At 38.0% G+C, this 20,099-nt stretch overlaps 1 protein-coding gene across 2 annotated transcripts in view; it reads right to left on the bottom strand.

The window, feature by feature from the left end:
- Positions 1–966: 966 nt before the first annotated feature.
- BRCA2 (BRCA2 DNA repair associated) overlaps positions 967–20,099 on the bottom strand; it is a 60,480-nt gene continuing 41,347 nt past the window's right edge. For both annotated transcript variants that reach the window (XM_081815417.1, XM_081815418.1), the window contains exons 19-27: positions 18,451–18,606; positions 18,204–18,348; positions 16,794–16,915; positions 14,428–14,626; positions 14,044–14,207; positions 13,816–13,954; positions 4,753–4,997; positions 3,059–3,205; positions 967–1,922 (exon numbers count right to left, since the gene is read on the bottom strand). In XM_081815417.1, coding sequence (XP_081671543.1) covers positions 1,284–1,922; positions 3,059–3,205; positions 4,753–4,997; positions 13,816–13,954; positions 14,044–14,207; positions 14,428–14,626; positions 16,794–16,915; positions 18,204–18,348; positions 18,451–18,606 — 1,956 coding nt within the window. In that variant the 3' untranslated portion in view covers positions 967–1,283. The remainder of the gene's footprint in view (positions 1,923–3,058; positions 3,206–4,752; positions 4,998–13,815; positions 13,955–14,043; positions 14,208–14,427; positions 14,627–16,793; positions 16,916–18,203; positions 18,349–18,450; positions 18,607–20,099) is intronic.

Genomic DNA, 20,099 nt, shown 5'->3' with positions numbered 1-20,099 from the left:
AAAGAGGTAAAATTCTTATAATTCTTTTTGTTCACGTGAGATTCAAGTTTTATTCCCTGTTCTAGAGTGGGTCACTTGGAAAATGATTGGGGTGTGAAGGACCAAATTGTCTGAACAAAACTTAAATCACATATTATTAAGACTGGCAGAACACCTGAGTTAAAAAACTGCAGAATGGACTATTTATTATGTTAATAATTTTTAGAGGAGAGAAAAATCATGGATCAGTTATGAAAGAAAAAAACTGCTTCTTAAAAGATTTATTCTAGGGTTTGAAATGTGTTTATAATTAGATTTGAAAACATGGTATTTTATATAAATTTAAGACATATTAAAAGACCTGTTTGAAGAGCTTCTCCATGCTATTAGCTCCTATTAGAACTGCATTCTTTTCTCTATTAAGCATAGAAAGGTAACAGATGAGAATGTCCTCTTATACTGAACTATTCCTGTCTGCCTTGGTGGTTAGAGAAAACCAGGTTTGAAGGAAGGACTTGCTGAGTCCTGTGATAGGACTAAAAATAAAGCAGGGAGAATCACGGCCAATTTGAAAGAAAGATTTTCTCTTAAGTTGCAGATGATCATTTTGTTAAAAAAACAAGAACACTATGAAATCTGCTTTAAAGCATTTGAATTTTTAATTAAAATAATTCAGTGATCACACTGGAATCATAAAAAGGAATTACATTGAAGATTCTGTTTTTCTTGCAGTTATGCTGACTTAAGGTTGAAGAATTGGTCTAAGGAAAACACCACTGTTGTTTCTTACTCCCTCTGACTTTTGATCAGGATAGAACTATAAGAGAACCAACATTCGTTAAGGAAAGGTGGTTCATAGTGGGTTACCTCTGAAAAAACCAAACCAAACCAAACCAAATCACCTAAAGTAGGAACTAAACTAAAAGGAATTACAGGAGTCAAAATAACTGTACTTAGAAACCTAGTTTCACTTAATTAAGGACACAATTTAAAGAGAAAGGTATGTTTACTTTGTAAAATACACCTGATCAAATCCAGTGATCAAATCCAGTGATAAAGATTTAAAGATTTTTTTTCTTGATTGGTTAGTAAATAAATATACAGTCAATTTTCGGACATGTAACTGAGATTAAAGTATATCAGGACAGGCCAGGCGCATGCCTGAGATAGACAAGCACACAGGGAGATTTGGGACTGTGTCCTTTTTTTCTCATGCAAATCCTGATGTACTTGATGCAAATCCTGATAGGCTGAAGCTGCATTTTCTACAAATTGGAAAGGCTGAGTCAGTAACTGATTTATTGTCATTTTTGTTTTTGTCGCCTTTGCAGTCTCATAGATGCCCTTTTCACTGTACTTGCGTCCTGCACATTGGTCTCCCGCTCTTCGGTGCGGGCCTGGGGGCTCCCGCATCCTGTGACCCCAGATGCAGCAGAATGCCTTTTCTGCCTCAGAAAATCCTTTGAGCTCTCGGGAGCAGTCCTAGGGGAGTCACTGAGAGACATAAGTTGATTTTCTCCTGCCGGACCTGACAAAAGGGCTTGAGTGTTTATCAATGCGAGTTCTTCGTCTGCTATTGAATCACTTTCCAAAAGGGAAAGGTCACTAAATTTAAGTGGAGTCATCTGAGGAGAATTCAACTCTTTCTTCTTTATAGGTGTTTCGTATTTGGTGCCGCAAGCCCGTGGTGGCTGAAAGGCCTTCTGTGCAGCTGGAGAAACAAATGTACAAATGGGACTGACAGGTGGAGGTAAAGGCAGTCTACTCAAAAAATCCAAAGCTTTTCTCTTCTTGCAGCTTTTTGGGTCATCCATCTCTTTCTCCCCTTTACAATAAGACTTTGAAAGCATTTGGGCTGATCCAGGTGTGGGAACAAACTTCTCTTTTGGCTTACAAAGTGATGAAGGACTCTGGTAATTCATCTCACTACTGGGAGAAGACATCTGATAAAAAGACAAAAAGCAGCCTAGATAATTATGCACTAATATATAAAACATCACCAAGTTAGCTTTTCATTAGAATTATTTTTTTAAAGATTCATTTATTTATTTTAGAGAGAGAGAGAAGGGGGGGAGGGGCAGAGGGAAACGGAGAGAGAGAATCTCAAGCAGACAGCCTCCCCAGAGTGTGGAGCCCGATGCAGGGCTCGATCCCAACCCTGAGATCATGACCTGAGCTGAAACCAGAGTCGGACACTTAACTGACTGAGCCACGCATGCACCCCTCATTAGAAATATTTAAGCACACAAATACCACACACATTGTCACTCCCCTCATGACTCATAGGTCAGATGGTTCCAAGAGACCTTGATAAGATTGTGCTCATTCCAGAAGGAAATAGTTTTGCATAAAAGGATATAAAAATGACAGGAAAAGAAAGAAGAATGAAGACTAATTGTACTAAAAGACAAAAAAGGAGGTAGGGGGACCTAACTTATGCACTAATCTTTTCTTTTTCATTAACAGTTTAAACAAAGATAAGCATTTTTAAACCATTTTAAGAGCACAGACTGACTGGGTTCTAGTAGGTATACTTTTCTAGTTTTGTGACTTTAGGCAATTGTTCAGCCTCTCTAGGACATAGTTTCCTCATTTGTAAAATGGAGATAATTTCCATCCCATGGATCATTGTGAAGATTGAGTTAATACAGATACACCTAGCAACTGTTAGCTACTTAAAAATTAGTCATCAGCCAGTATTACAGACCTTATGGCTTGATGTACATGTATTGTGATTTAAAGAGTTAAATCAAACTGAGCTTAGAAACAACCCTAACTGTATAGACTAGTCCTCCGAGCAAAAGGACACAAGCAAAGTATTTTCCATCACATGTACTTGCAAAGCTAAAAATGAAAGCACCTGTTTGTAAAATTTGCCCCCAAAGAACGTTACATTCTGGCTTTGATAAACAAGATAGAATTTCTAGATAACCTAGACTTACAGGAGCCAGATAACAATTAACCATACTTTCTAGGTAAGTTTAATTACATTTTACCATGTTTACTAGGTATGCACCAAAATATATTATTGCCTTCATTTATAATATTTACAAAATTCCTTAAATTTACATTAACTTACCAGAAATTTATTTCCCATGCCAAGGACTGTTTGAGCAGTGTGTGGCCCTGAAGCACAGTCTTTATTCGGGGTGGACAACTTGGGAGCATTTGCATTAAGTATATGCATAAGTTTGTTTTCTGCATCATTGCAAAACATACCAATATTCTAAGAAAATAAACGGGAAAAGCTGTTTTGTAAAATGAAAAGGCACATATTCATGTTTTCAGAAAATGTTACTTTTAAAACCAGAAATAAAAGGTTCAGACCAGAAGGAAAAGAATGACACACCCCAAATTTGACAGCAATTGTCAAGCAATCTGCCAGTGTAAAAATGCAAAGCCAACACAGTGGTTGGAGGGAGAGAGGGAATCTGTATGTCAGGGAAGGAAAGAGATGGGAGAGATCTTTCCAATCATCCAGTTTAATAAGCAAGGTTTCACATGTATACTGGATTCGTAGCTGGAAGACGGTCTCTAGGTCCAGCTCTATTTCCTACCTGATAGCTGTAAATCATCTAACATCTATAGAGTATGCCTTAGGTTAGTAGTAAAATGAGAGAATCACCTCATGTCTGTTCCAAGAATTAACTGAAACAATGTATAGGCTAAACCACATAAAACTGTTGTTTCAGAAATTTCAATTGGTCAAATACCAGCAATTTTATAGGATTTAACCTAATTGATGAGAGTATTTTGTAAGACGTAAAAATGCTATGTAAATGACAGTCAGTTGTCTCTGAAGTACTCTTAAACAGTCTCAGAGAAAACCTGGATGTACTCTGTATGGGAGTCAAATAATGAATGCACCCCCCTCACCCTCCAATTTAGGAACCAGATAAATCAGGGTGTTATTCTTCACTATGTGTACTGAGTCTTTAGGTAAAATATTACACAAACTCCTTCACATAGCTGGCTACTCTAATGCTTTTAAAACATAATTTTATTTATATATATTTTGAATAACACACATTTCAAATATTAAAGAGGGTTATCTTGAAGATTCTTTACTAGTCAGCAATTTATAAAATCCAAAATTTTATTGGAAGGCAGCACTGCAAAGGCTACACATTCAGATGGCTTAAGTATGAATCCTGCTTCTAACAACTTGGTTGTGTGCCTTAACCTGTTTTTCATCAGTAAAATGGAAAAAAGCTCCATACCTCATAGGGTTGGTGATAGAATTAAATGCGACAGGGTTGGAACAAGGCCTGACACACAGTAAGTACTCTAAACTTTAGCTAATATTATTACTTGCTGTTTATATAGATTTAAGGATAAAATGCATACATTATCCAGGGAAAATAAATTTCAGTGTTCTCCTATTTGGGAATATTTCAGATCAAAGACAGATATAAACTATAAAATACTAGATATGGAGTTTAAAATGTAAATTTGGAATCTGCATGTTACTAACTAACTACACTACCAACTGCTCTGAACCATGGGCAGTTCCTGTAATTCTTGTTGGTCACATGATCTGTAGCTCTGACCGTCCTCCTCACAGGTTCCCCTCACTCGGTCCGCTCCAAATCATCATCTCCCAGCTGTTGTCCTCCCATCTCCTCAGGCTTGTGAGCAATTTATACAGGATGAAACCTCATTACATCGTATCTCAACTACCCAATTTTCATAGAAGCCACCATATTTCCTTAATATTTGACCATCAAAATAGGAAAATACCAAAATGCGTGGTAATGCACAAAGTAATTTTACCTCGATAGTGTTTTTCATTTTGTGGAATAGCTGTTGAAAATGGCCCTCCTTTGGACTGGCAGAAAACCTGGAAAAATCTCCAGCAAATAAAGTAGGAATTCCTGATTTGGCTTCTGGTCGCCACTGGAGGTTGCTTGCAGCAATTAATGTGTGAGGTTTAATAATGTCCTCGTTAAGGTCGGCCCAAAACTTTATTGCCAATAAATTATGGCATTCATCTGACAAATAGACCAAAGGAGCAAGACCTAAAGAAACAAAACAAAAAACGCCCCACTTCATTATATATGTTAGGTAAATTTAAAAAATGCAAGGAACTTCTAATATGCCCATTTGTTTTGGTATGCTAATGATAAAAACAGATCAAAACAACTAAATTTAGAGAAAGCTCAGGATTTCCAAAATAGCCTGTTGCTTATCGTGCTAAAATTTTAATGCCAGTATGACAACATATTCTATTACTGAGGCCATGGGGAAGCAGGTATACACTGCTGGTGGGAATACAAATTTGTGCAATCCTCTGGAGAAAAAAATTGGTAGAACCTAGCAAAGTGATCCACGTTTACCTTTCCACTCAGCAACTCCACTTCTAGTACTCTATTCTGAAGATGTACTTCCAATAATAGTGAGATACATATGAACAAGGATCAAGAAAATACTGTGTACGAGCTTATTCACTGAAGCACTGTTTGTAGGTAATTATAAACGATTTAAAGCAGCCTATATTACAGAAGAGTAGTATGGCACATTCGGACAATGCTGTACTATGCAGCTGTATGAAAGAATGAGGAAATGCCCTGAAAACACAATGGTCCAAAATCTTTGGGATGAAGCAACAGCTGTTCTAAAGAGGGAGGTTTACAGCAATACAGGCCTACTTCAAGAAACAAGAAAAATCCCTAATAACCTTTACACCTAAAGAAAATATAAAGAGAACAAACAAAACCCAAAACCAGTAGAAAGAAAGAAATTATAAAGATTAAAGCAGAAATAAATGAGACTAAAAAAAAAAATCAATGAAACCAAAAGCTAGATCTTTGAAAAGATAAACAAAATTGATAAACCAGATTAAAGCCAGACTCATCAAAAAAAAAAAAAAAAAAGAGAGAGAGAGAGAGAAAGGACTAAAACAAAATCACAAATGGAGGAGAAATAATAACTGACAGCACAGAAATACAAAGGATTAGAAGAGAACATTATGAAGAATTATATGCCAACAAATTAGACAACCTAGAATGCATAAATTCTTAGAAACATGTAACCTTTTTTTTTTTTTTTTAAAGATTTTATTTATTTGAGAGAGAGAGAGGAGAGTAGAGCGCACAAGCAGTGGGGACAGGGAGAAGCAGGCTCCCCGCCAAGCAGGGAGCCCAACATGGGGCTCAATCCCAGGATCCTGAGGTCATGGCCTGAGTCAAAGGCAGACGCTCAATGGACTGAGCCACCCAGGCATCCCTGAAATATGTTAACCTTCTAAAACTAAATCAGGAAGAAACAGAAAATTTGAACAGACTGATTACCAGGAATGAAATTGAATCAGTAATTAAAAAATTCCCAATAAACAAAAGTCCAGGACCAAATGGTTTCACAGGTGAGTTCTATCAACATTTAAATAAGAATGACTACCTCTTCTCACACTATTCCAAAAAAATAGAAAAGGAAGGAGAACATCCAAATTCATTCTATGAGGACAGCATTACCCTGATGGACACAGATGTAAAAATACTCAGCAAAATATTAGGAAACCAAATCCAACAATACATTAAAAAACAAACAAACAAACATTCACCACGATCAAGTGGGATTTATTTCTGGGATGCAAGGGTGTTTCGGTATTCACAGATCAATCATCGTGATACATTACATCAATAAAAGAAAGGATAAAAACCATATGATTGTCTCAATAGATGCAGAAAAAGGATCTGACAAAGTACAGCATACATTCATGATAAAAATCCTCAACAAAGTAGGGTTAGAGGGAACATACAATAAAGGCCACATATGAAAAACACATAGCTAACATCATACTCACTAGTGAGACCCTAAGGTCAGGAACAAGACAAGGACGCCCACTTTCACCACTTTTTATTCAACACAGTACTGGAAGTCCTAGCTGCAGCAATCAGACCAAAAAAAAGAGAGAGAAAAGACATCTAAATTGGTCAGGAAGAAGTAAAACTTCCACTATTTGCAGATGACATGATACTATATAGAAAACCATAAAGACTCCGTCAAAGAACCATGAGAACTGATAAATGAATTCAGTCAAGTTGCAGGATTCAAAATTAATACACTGAAATCTGTTGCGTTTCTATGTACTAATAATGAAATAGCAGAAAAAGAAATTAAGAAAATCCCATTTACAACTGCACCAAAAAGAACAGAATACATAGGAATTTAAAAAAAAAAGAGAAAGCTCTCTATTCACTGTTAAGTGAAAAGAGAAAAGCACACCAAAAAAAGACTAAAATTTGTTACCCTTCATATAAGAAAGATGTTGCTATAAGAAAATATATACATGTATCTTTCCACCTGTAGAGAACAAACACAGGAAGGATAAACCAGAAACTACAGAGATAGGATGTGGGTAGACAGAAGGGGAGGAACAGCACTAGGGTAGAAGGGATGAGAGAGACTGACACTTCTTGGAGTATGTCTTTGTGCAGCTGACTCTTAGAACGCAGTATTTCACACACCCTTCACATAGCCCACAAACAAATAAACCCAACCAGATAGGAAATTCAAAATGGAACACAAACATATTTCCTGGCTTTTCTATCTAAAAGGGCCTAGAAGCAATGGTACCTCTGAAGTAATGAGTACATAGTCTAGCAAGCAGATGTTGGCTGTAAACACCAATTTCTCAAAAAAAAAAAAAAAAAAAAAATCCAGGGTTCCTTGGAGAAGTAGTTGATTCAACTTCACTGGGGCAAGGAACATACAACATGAACCTGGAACATCTCGTTGATGCCAAACAGTAAAGAGGTGCTCAAAAAATTACAGGAGTCAACCTGAAAAATTTCCTAATGGCCTAAACTGAAACAATTGGAGCAAAACAAAATAATGCAGGTATTGAATTTTAACCCACAGAATAAAATACATATTCATTAGTCCATACTATAAATCAATATAAATCAATTAGGAAGTCAATTTGGGGAAAAGAGGCAGCTCTTACAGTGGAATTCCAATGAATTCCAATAAATGGAAAAGAAAAAAGGAAATCATTAGGCAAATACTACAATAAAAACTGTTGCAAACAAAATCAGCTGATGGATGCTAAAATTAATTGGTGAAAGTCTGAGGTGAAATAGGACTTGCACAGTCTCAAAGAATCTGCTCCAAGGTTAAGGTGGCACCACCTTAACCAAATGATTAAGGTTGCCACTCTCAGTAATAAGCAACATCAACTTCATTAACCCCTTGATACGAGAGAAGGACAGGCACAACACTGTTTCTGTGGTAATTTTGCCAAACATGTATAACCTTATTCCAGTCATGAGAAAACAGCAAACCCAAATGGAGGGAAATGCTACTAAATAATTGATCAGTCTATTCAAGAGTCAAGATCATGAAAAACAAGAGAAGACTGAGGAATTATCAAAGACTGGAGGAGAATAAGGAGAAATGATGATGGAATGAAAGTGGGATCCCGGAATAAAAAAAGGAAAATAGCATGACAAACTTCTAATTCAATTACATTCTATACTGTAGGTAATAATATTGTGCCAGTGTGAACTTCCTGATTCTGATCATGGTACCATGGTCATGTAGGATGCTTACATTAGGGGAAGCTGGGTGAGAGATATTTGGAAAGTCTGTATTATTTTTGCAACTTTTCTGAAGGTCTGAAATTATTAAAAAAAAAAAAAAGTAAAAAAATTTCAATGCCAAAAATGGGAGGGGACCACTGGATAAACCAGGACAGGACAAAGGCACTAACCATTCAATCCTACTATTTAGAATTCCTTGTCTCTGTAAGAATTACATTTCCCTTTATAAATGACAGGAATGGATTCCATTCTCAGATAATGATTTGTTTATTCTATTGCAAATGATGGTAATTCCTTTTATTTCTTTCAATTTTATAAGTAGATTTATTTAATGGATTTTAATCTTAAATATTAAAAATTGCTTTTAGAGAAATTATATTTCCCAAGCATGTTCGATTTTTCTAATTTTGGAATTTGCCTCTAATTATATTCAAAACTTGATTATAGCCCTTCTATCAAATGCCCTTCTTTAAACTATGTTTTTCAGGGCGTCTGGGTGGCACAGTCGGTTAAGCATCTGACTCTTGATTTCAGCCCAGGTCATGATCTCAATGTCGTGAGACTGAGCCCCACATTGGGCTCCATGCTGAGCATGGAACCTGCTTAAGATTCTCTCTTTCCTTCTCTCTCTGCCTCTCCCCCTCCCACTTGTTCTCTAAAGTAATGAAAAAATAAACTCTGTTTTCCCCCAATTATGAAAGTAATACACGTTTACTGAAAAACATTTAGAAAATGCAAAATATAAAAATCAGCTTCCAGGATAGTTTCCTCTCTTCATTTTTTCCTAGAGGTTTCATAGCTAAATCGTATACGTTGAAAAAAAAAAAAAAAAACAGAAACTTTACTTATTTCTCTAATTACCATGCATCTTGTACAAATGGTAACAATTGGAAGAATTTTTTAAAAGTAACACTTTTAGAATGTTGGCACTAAAAAAATCATGAAAATAAAAGGATAAGAAGAAAATTATTTTGTTGGTTTATAGTCTGGGGCTGCTCTGAACTTACGCATAATTCGCTGTACCTTTTAAATTCTTTTTAGAAAATTTCACTGAAAGGATAAAGCACCCATTTAGCAGTTTCTAAACCTCCGTTCACGAATTCTCCGGCCAGCGATGTTGTGTGGGTGCAGAGCCCTCCATCTTCAGGTCCAGCGTGTGCTTTCAGGGAGCACTGGTTATGGCCCGCTGCCACCTGAGCTCCCTCTCCCAGGCTCGCCCTCCACTGTAGGGCCCGCTCTCTGGAGGAAGCATGTGTCCAGTGACTGGCCCCTAGCCTCAAGCCGGCATGACCCTGAGGGCCATGCTCGCTGCAGAGTCCCCACGGGACACACAGGTGCTGTTCTGGGGGGCGCTTTCCAGGAAATCTGAGGGTTTCCCAGGGAAACTGACCTAAGAAGTGGTCTCATTTAAGTAATTCACTTTATACCAGTTTTTGTAATGTAGTAACAAAACAGACTGAATGCTAGAAGTCCCTATTTTAAGTCCAATTCTCAAATGGTTGGGTTGGGTCTGGTTTTGTCAGCGGGAAGTGTTAAGAAAGAACACATAAACATTAGAGCCTGAAAGTATGGGTTCCAATCCTTTACATAACTGTGACCTTGGGCAGGTTATTTAACCTCTCTGAGCTCCAGTCTCCCCATCTGTAAAGTGGAATAACAGCAAATGAACAGTGTTACTATGAGGACTTTATGAAGTTCTCAATAATTACCTGCTCCCCCACCCTGCCCTGCCCCACTTTGTTAGAAGTGGGGACAGAAAGGAACTAAAACAGAGTCCCTGTCCTTGAAGAGATCACAGTATCATGGGTGGGGAGGAGGGTCAGGAATGTGGGGACAGGCCCCTGGGCCATGTGATGCACGTGACGGGTGCCGACCCAGCCATGACACGCCACGGCAGCTGAGCAGGGAAGCTCCGACCCTGGCACAGGCATCTGGCTGGGAGTGGGGGGGGCCTGTAAGCTGGCTAAGGCATGACAGCCTTTCTTCCATTCTTCACGAAGGGAGGACAAAGGGCACTGTAAGCAAAGTGAACACATATTTAAAGGTAGGAAGTACTAAATGTTCCACATAGTGGGTCAGGAACGCGAAGTCACAACAGTTGAGCTGAGGTGTGTGGGGTGGTGGCATAAGGCAGGCTGCAGGTGAGTTTTTCAGGTATATGAAGGAGTGTGGGTTTCGTTTTCTAAGGGATAGGAGCCACTGAGGATTTTAAACCAGGAGACATCATGATCAGATTTGGGTGTTAGGTAACTAGTACTTCAGGCTTCAGGTGGCACTTTGAAGCTTTCTGTAACAGAATTTTCTTCCTCTAACAGTTAACATCAAACTAAATAAAAACAGAAAGAAATGTTCACCAAAAACACAAATGAGGGATACCCTGATATAAAATTTAAAAATTAGTGATGAAGGAAAGAAACAAGATTGTGGATAAGGCCAGGCACAGAAAGGCTCAGCTTCTAATTCCTTTCCCCAAACTGGTGAAATGACATGTAGCTTGAGAATGTTATTACCCTTAAACCTAAAGGAACGCAAACGGCCTGCGTCTCCTTGCCTTCTTCCTCTTCTGATCAGAAATAATGAAAATGGCCGCAAGGGAAGCAGGTGACCAGGACTGACTGACAGAAGTGAATGTTTCAGGGTGTTAGTGGGTTGAACTGTGCCCCACCCAAGATGCTCAAGTCCTAACCCTCAGTACCTGTGAATGTGGCCTTATTTGGTAACAAAGTCTTTGCAGATGTAAGCAAGTTAAGATGAAGTCATTACGGTGGGTCCGACCCAATGTCCTTATAAAAGGGAAATTTGGACACAGACACGTACATGGGGAGAACGCCATGTGAAGATGAAGGCAGAGATCGGGGTGATGCACCTATAAGCCAAGGAACACCAAAGAATGCCAGCAAACCATCGGAAGCTAGGAGCAAGGCACTAAACAGATTCTCCCTCACAGCCTCAGAAGGAATCAAGTCGGCCAACACCCTGATTTTGGGCTTCTGCTCTCCAGAACTGTGAGACAATACATTTTGGTTGTTCAAGCAACCCGTTTGCAGCACTTTGTTACGGCAGCATAGCAAATTAATACACAGGGTTACTCACTCAACTGGGGAAGACAATGTAGAACAGAGACAGTATCTTCCAGGGATACACAACATACAGTGGAAAGAAACTCAAGTACTCAGCCATCACGTGATAACTAAGAGGGGAAGACAATGATTTGGGATATGGCAGAAAGTCAAGACCCGCCTTTTCCTCGGCACACACCTCACCTCCTCACCACTATCTGTCCTGCCCGGGGCCATCAGAAGTGGTTTCAGGTCAGTCTGACAAGCAGCCAGCTCCCAGGTCCTGCTGTATTCCCTGGGCTGTCTCCAGAAAGCTCTGCACACTGACTCCTTTCACACCATCTCCTACCTCTCCCTGTCTGCTGGAGCGCCTTCCCTGGACAAATCCCCACTCCGCTCAACCGCTCCTGTAACTGCTGTCCTTACCAGCTTGCTGGCTCTCCTCGGATGGCACTGCTGCCCCTGCAGACCTCTTGTGCTCCTGGCAGTCAGGCTGGCGTAGGTGACTCCCCTGCTCCTTGCAGGCTGCTGCTACCACCCCCCCCCCACCAGAAAGCATTCACCCTCCTCACTGGGCCTTTCTCATCAGTATACACCATCTCATCAGGCTGCTATTGGTTTTTTCATCAGAAAAAACATTCTCTTGATCCCAACTCTCTTCCTTGTGAGTGCTCCATTTCCCTTCTTTGCTTAAAGCATGATCTTCTTGAAATGGCTGCATTCTATAACCTAATATGCATGCCTCTCCATGCGTCCAGCGTCCTCCCTGGTGCTGAAGCCAACAGTCCCTTCCTGGCCCTCACCTCGCTGTCTCGGCTATCAAATACCATCTGAGACTGAATCACTCTCACCTCTCCGGGATTCTTCTTCCCTCTGCACTTTCAGTGCAGCTCCACTGTCCTAAGTACTTCTGCCATCTTTCAGTGGCTCGTCCTGTTTCTTCCACCGAGTCCTTTACATCTCCCTGACTCTAAGCACCAGCGTGCCCGAGCTGCTTCTCCAGCTACTCCCGCATCCAGTGACCTTGGCCGGTCTCACAGCTTTAAACATCACCTGTATGATGATGACGTCCTAATTTATCTTTATGTCATAGCCCAGACCACTCCCCCGATCAGACTCCTGTATATCCAACTGTCAAGCAGAAATCTCTGTTTATACTAAGTGCTAAAACTTAACTGACCAAACTGAGCTCCTGACCCTCAACACATACCCTGTTTTTCTTGCACTCTTCCCCTCTCAGTAAATGGCAACTCTTTTCCCAGGTGCTCAAACCAAACACCTTGGCATTAACTCCTTGACTCCTCTCCTTACCCTACCTACACTGTCTGCCTCCTTCAAAATACAGTCAGAATCTCGCTTACATGTGGAATTTAAACAACAATAACAACAACAAAAATAAACAAAAAAAACCAAACTCATAGAAAAAGGGATCGGATTGCCTGGTTGGGAAACAAATCTGCTCTCTGTGTTGGAGGCAGACAGGATCTCCATCCTTCCAAGATTTTCTGCTATGCAAGCATTCTTGAAGTGAGAGTCTGAAACAATGGCTGCTATAAAATGTGCATTAACATCACAGAGAATAGCCTGCCAACACCAGGAACTAATGGGACAAGGGGAAAATAGCTAGCAAGGTGGTGGATTTTAATCCAACCATATCAATCATCACATTAAAGCTGATCAGATTAAACAAACCCGTTAAAAGACAGGCCCTCAAACTGCATAAGAAAACAAGATCCAACCGTGTTGTCAGAAAACCAATTTAAAGATGCTGGTAGGTTAAAAACAAGAGTGGGGAAAAGATGTACCATACAAACAAGAACTAACCACAAAAAGTAGGAGGAGCCACACTAAACAAAGTAGGTTTTAGAACAAGGGACATTAGTCCAGATAATGAGGGATACTGCCGAGAAGCTGGAGATGGAGGCTTGAATGTTCAATAAACTGCAGAGGCAGATTATAATTATTTGTCTAGTAATCATTCAAATGCTACAAAACATTTCTAGCAATTTCTTTAAAATTAAATAGCACAGAATGGGATGTAAGTTCTTACCCTGTAATAATGCAGAATTGCTTTTCATTAAGAATTAAGGTTAAAACAGGCTTACTTTCAAATCACTAGTCACCAAATTTGCTGATTTATTAACTCCAATTAATCTTAAGGGAAGACAAATTTTAAAAAATATTATTTTTCAAAAGCATCCATAAGATGTTACAATTAAAAACACACTGTGTATTACCTATTTTTTTCACAACAGAAACTACAAATCCTATTAGGTCCACCTCAGAACAAGGTGGTTGGAAGTCTGGATCCAATACTTTGCTGAAGTAAAGGGGCTCCCTCGGCTGATAAACTTGGAATAGGATTTCATCTGAAGCCTACGAGGAAAAAAAAAATCAGTGTATGTAGATTCTATAAACTAATATGCATTCATCAAAATTAAAAAACCATAATGAAAAGTTTGTACCGGTAGTTGTTGATACTGGGTTTTCTTTGTTGCTGTTAGCTGTATGTTAGCTTTTTCAGATTTACTTTTAGATTGTGATGTTGCAAGATGATAGATTCTGTATCTCTTTCCTTCTGTTAACAGGGAATATAAATCTGATGATGGACGCCAGATACTCAGTGTAACTAGATAAAGAGGAGAAAGATATAATGGAAGAACTGATAAGCATTACAATTCTTGTAAAACAAATACCGAAACAACAAAGATCTAAGGATTATAGCATTGTTTTGAGGGCAGTGGTAGCCCATTTTTACTCCTCTGATACAAGTTCACTTTATACTTTATCTAGCATTTGATCTCATTTTATTAATGTAGTACTTTAACTTGTAAAATTTACATACTGACCTGAATCTTTTTCTTTTTTCCCATAGCTTATGATACGCAACTTCCACACGGTTGTAACATTCCTTGATAAAATTTGTTCTCCTTGCTCAGCAGATTCCATAGCCTTCCTGAATTCCAACTGGATCTGTGCTTGCTTCTTATCATTCAACATCTGTCTGTGATTATTCAAGGCTCTTAACTGCTCTTCACTAAAGTAACCCTATGATCATTTAATATATTAAGGCAAATGATATTAGAATAAAAAGCAAACAAAAAAACCCCTCATCCATTGTAAATGCATCTCTTTAAATGGGGATAAAATACAACAGAATTCGAGTTCACTTTAACAATATGACAATACAAAATTTGAGACTCAGCTCATCACATAACAAGTATTTTCAGGTGCCTTAAACTGTTCACTTATCTTTGTGACAAATTTCCCGAGGGCCAAGACAACCCCCTACTTATAAATGTACTCTAATAATCATAACCACCAACATTATAAATGGCTGACATTTGAGTGCTCCCTGTATCTGAGGATTGGATCTGTGTGTGGTAAATGTATTAATTCATTTAGTCCTTACAATAACCCAATGGGGTGGGCACTAGTATTGTTTGCATGTTGTAGAAAATGAAACTGAGGTACAGAGAGAATAAATAAGTTGCAGGGGCGTATGTGGAGGTAGTTCAAGAGCTCTCATTCTTAACCTGAGGTAGTATAATTTTATTAACTCTCTGGAACAGCAGATAGTGTTGAAAACAGACGCATGCTACAAGCACTTATCTCTGCCTCCTCACTTCTCTCCTGCTCATTTTAGCAAACTGCTGTCTGTATCTCTTGGGACTCTCACCCAGTACAACAAAAATGAATGAATAAACAAACAAAAAAATCAAATAAAAGATGAAATGGAATCCTGACTCACATTGCACTAGACTGCAGCTGCCTCACACATCTTAATAACCTAATCCATACTGGGAAGGGAAACTATGGGATCTGTGTACCCTGAACAGGTCTTTCTAAATATGCAGATAATGTTTAGTTTAAACACAAAGTCCCCCAACATTCAACATAGTCACTGAAAACAAACCCTTTGGGCAGGGTCTTTTAGAAATGGATGGCTATTTTTCCCTCCAAGAATTGCAATGAAAACTGTATCTAAGTGAAATCTCTAGAATCATGTACTCTCAGGACCTAGTGAGAAGCCCCTCACAGGCTTTCCTTTGACAGAGGTGGTGGGGAGGCCCAAGAGAGAAATCATCTGTCCAACTACAGAGTGGCAGGCCCAGGGCTACAACTTAAGTCTTCCAACTCTCATTCTGCCCCCCTTATTTTCTCCTTTAAATAAATTCCATAAAAGGAAACAAGACTAAATAATATTTTGTTAAATTTTGTGATGAAATTAAAACTATTTTCATGATGACTCATAGAAAGCATAGCTTCAGTAAGAGGCAAATCATTTTTCAGGAAAGCATAATAAAGCCTTAACTGACAGACTTTCAGCAAGTATACTCACAGGGTTTAAACCCAGACTCACTCCTCACAGGCAGAATCTGAGTTGTCACATTTGGGAATATGAGCAATTCTATTCAGAAAAGCAGTGCTTACTCTCTTAAGGGAGTTTTGTCTATTTTGTAGTCCCACTAGTTAAGAAAGTTAAGGCTATATACTAGATTTACTGTCATCAAATAAATGAGATTAATCAATAAACAAACAATAATTTTCCTCAAATTCCCTCTCCTTCCTATGTAGCTAATTAATCCTAGAATTTGCATTAACTGGATATCCAGGTGTCTAAAAATTCAGGAGATAGCTTAACATATAAAATGATGTTCCAGTATTAGTAACTAACATGGATGTGGAACTTTATAATAGTACACTTTTATATACATTATCTAATTTGATCCTGAAACAACTGATTTTATGCCCATTTTATAGCTATTTTATGCCCAATTGGCTAATAAATGGCATAGTCATAATTCTAACACAGTTTAGCGCTTCTGACACTTTTCCACCAAAATACTCTTAAGGTAGAAGATTAGGAAATAAACTCTAGGTAGGATCTGAGAAAGAAGTGAGCATATGGAAACTGAGACAATGCTTTGAAGATACTTGTTTTACCTCAAATGTAAACAAGTTTTGCCTGTATTTTAAACCACATTTATCTAATATATAAAATTATTTAATTCTTCTATCCTCCATTTGGTATAGAACTGCAAATGTACTGCACTGGTCTGGCCCATCCCTGAGGACCCCAGAAATGTATACATCCTCTGAGAAACACACCCTTTCAACACAGCACTTGCCTTAATGGCCAGAAAATGGACTAGAGCTTCCCACCATAAAGGAGGAAGATTAAGACCCACTGGATGCCCTCTTACTCTCTCACCTCCAGATAACTCGGGTCTGGTGCATTCGTCACTGCTTCATAAAGCTCTGCACCATCTTGCAGAGCACAGACTTGCTGTCTTGTTAATGCACATGATGGTATACATCGTTTTGTTATATTTTCTAGGAAAAAAAGCATCATTAATTAGCCAAACCACAAATTTAAGAACACTGAAAGCTAGAGAAAAAGCAAAAAGTACCCAAAGAAGGGAGGCTAAAAGGCAAAACACAATTTATCTGCTAAAAGTTTTCTAGGAAAATTTCAAACTAGTGTACTCACTCATGGTTTAAAAAATTGTCACAAAGACAGCTTACTTAGAGTAACTTGTAAATTAAGTAAATGATTTTCATGATTTACTTAATCATGAAAATAGCATGAGCTGGTGAATCGAATATTGAGAGTCCAATTTTTCTGCAGATTTATATAGAACAGGAAGTTGAAAATCATGAAGAAACGCAGAACATAAAATTTTCAGCAAATAACAAACATAAATGTCATGTCCTTTATGCTAAAAATACTGTGATTTTTTTATTATTAAAATTGCTGCCACAGGGAAAACAAGATCTAGCTCCAGTTGTAATAACATATAAATCAACAACTACAACAACAAAAATGCAGAAGTTATATATAAAGTAGGTAAGGATATTGAAGAAAGAAAATGATACAGGGCTTGGGGAAAATAATTTTTGAGTGCTTATCCTTCCTTTTTATTGAATATATTTGACATGTAACACTGTGTAAATTTACGGTGTCCAATGTGTTACTTTGATACATTTATATACTTAATATGATTGCCACTGTATTGATATTTATCACATTAGTACAATATTGTCTATATTCATTATACTGTGCATTGGATCACTACAGCTTATTTGCTTGTTGTTGTTTTACCCTTAAACACCATCAGTTTTATCCTCCCACCCCTCATCCACTGATAACCACCATTTTACTCTATTTTTTTATGAGTTTGATTTAGTTACATTCCTTATGTAAAGTGACATCATACTGTATACTTGTCTAGGGGAAAATAATTTGGCAGTTTTTTCCCTTGCTGCTGATCTTTCTCTAATACCAAAAAAGGATACTATAAACACTTTAGTACTGAAGCTTAAGAGGAAGTTTACTTAAGACTTCTGAAAAGTGCTGTGGTTATGTAATGTTTCATTGTCTAAGACAATCACAAGTATCTAAAAGTTCAGTGTGTTGAATAAAGAGGTGATAATTTGGGGTCACTTCAGTGCTTATCTGTATACCTATGTAATTCAGATACAGAATTAGGAAAGAGAAGTCTGTTATTCAAAACAAAGAAATTCACTCAATTACAGAGGTTAAATCAGAAGCCTCTAAACATCTTATAAAAAAACACTTATTCTCATATTAAAAAGAACTTGTAATATACAACTCATTTACCGTCGTGCTTTTCAAATTCCCCTTGAATTTTATTGAATAAGACTTCTAGTTTCTTTTGTTGGGCTTCTGCATATTTTGTTGCCTCCTTTTCTTCCTCTCGTTCATTCCGAAATACGCATATTCCAGATAGGGTCCTCTCCATCCACTGTAAAATGTGTCAAACAAAGATACATGGTAGGGAGGGATCATTCAAATTAATTGTCCCAAAAGGAAGAAATACATAGTAAGCTTTAAGAATATATCATACCTGTATTGGGTATGCTCTTTGAACAACTACATCAACACAACCAACATTTCCTCCATCACTGAAAAGTGATGACAAGGGGAGAGGGAAAGGCCTAGGATCAGGAGAGAATCCAAGTTTGGCATACCAGCGAGCAGGACGAGTACTGTTAGCAGAAATCTGGACAAATTAATGAACAAATCAATTTATAAGTTTATATATTCAATTCTATTTCAGATGTCATAACATTTTCATTCATTTCTTTCATTCATTCAAACATACTCATTTTCAAAAGCCTCATGAACATAAGAATGTAGAAAAACTGTACAAAAGTGAAAACACTTTCAAAATATAGTCTCTCAAAAAATTGTTTATGCTGTTGTAGAGTCTTAATGTAAATATTACTATTAGAAAATTAATAAGTCTTCAATTTAAACATGATGGATTAAAGACCTAAAGGACAAAGAGAACTGGGGAAAGAAGGGCAGTGGATGAGACATTAGCAAAATTTTGGAAGCTAAAAGTTTATTGGACAACTGGTAAATAATGAAGCATCCTGAGAATGATTACAGTTAATAAAAATAACAAACATTTCTAAAGCACTTCTTATGGTGCCTGGATAGTGTTAAGTGCTTTACATCTACTAACATTTAATCTTTACAACAATCCCAAGACTTATTGCCATTTTACAAATGACAAAACTCAAGTATAACCTGCTCAACGTTACTCAGCTGGCAAACTTGTATGGAGCCACTAGGAAACAAAATAATTTAAGGAAATCCCTCAGAATTTGGAGGCAACAGGTCCCTCTGAAGGAGGGAGCATGAGGTGTGGCTGAAAACAGAAGGAAAGATAATTAAGACCTCAGATTTCATTTCCTATCCCAAGGAGTCCTTCCCTCACACCAAGAAGAAGCCAGGACAAATTACTTTCTGGAGAGGCTGAATCACACACATCCTAGACTCTGGAACACAAGGCAGAGGCCCCTGGAGGGGGGGGATGGGCAGGGTGAGATGCTGTACTGAAAACAAAAATGCAATGAAAATCCTTATGCTAAACATGAGTCTCCCTATTAGTTTTCTTACTCTGTTCAGCTCTCAGACAGTCACTGATATTTGAGGGTCTCCTAACAAAAGCAAGTCCTGTCTTATCACTCCACAAATTGACAAAAGCCCACCTCACACAGAACTTCTGATCAACTCATTAGTGCCCCACTCTGGAAGAGAAAAGAACATCAGTTGAAGGAAGTCTCCAACCTGAGAGACCCAAACAAACAAAAAATTATGTGGAAAAAAAAAATGCAGCAAGCAGAAGAAACTAAAATAAAACAAAATATTAATCAATAGCTTCAGACAGATGATAAGATGTTGCATCTATGAAACAAGAACAGGATGTAATAAAAAAGAAACATTTAGGGAGTAATAAGGGCCTCGGAGACCAGAAAATTATGCCAATAGGCACGAGTTCATTTTAGGGACTACAAAATTAGAACTAGAAAGTAAGGGGGAGCAAAGACAACAAAATAGAAAATAGGAGAAAAGATGAGAAAATCAGAAGACCAATCAAAGAAGCCTACTGCCCAAATATCAGGAGTTCAAGAAAATTGAAAAGGAAAAAATGGAGGGGGAAGAAATTATCAAAGAACTACTTCAAGAAAATTTCCTAGAACTCAA

Source organism: Leptonychotes weddellii, chromosome 3 (assembly GCF_054177405.1).
Source record: "Leptonychotes weddellii isolate Sample4059 chromosome 3, ASM5417740v2, whole genome shotgun sequence".
In the NCBI taxonomy this organism is placed as follows: domain Eukaryota; kingdom Metazoa; phylum Chordata; class Mammalia; order Carnivora; family Phocidae; genus Leptonychotes; species Leptonychotes weddellii.
Note: the sequence above shows the minus strand (reverse complement) of the source record. Positions and strands in the feature narration are given on the sequence as shown.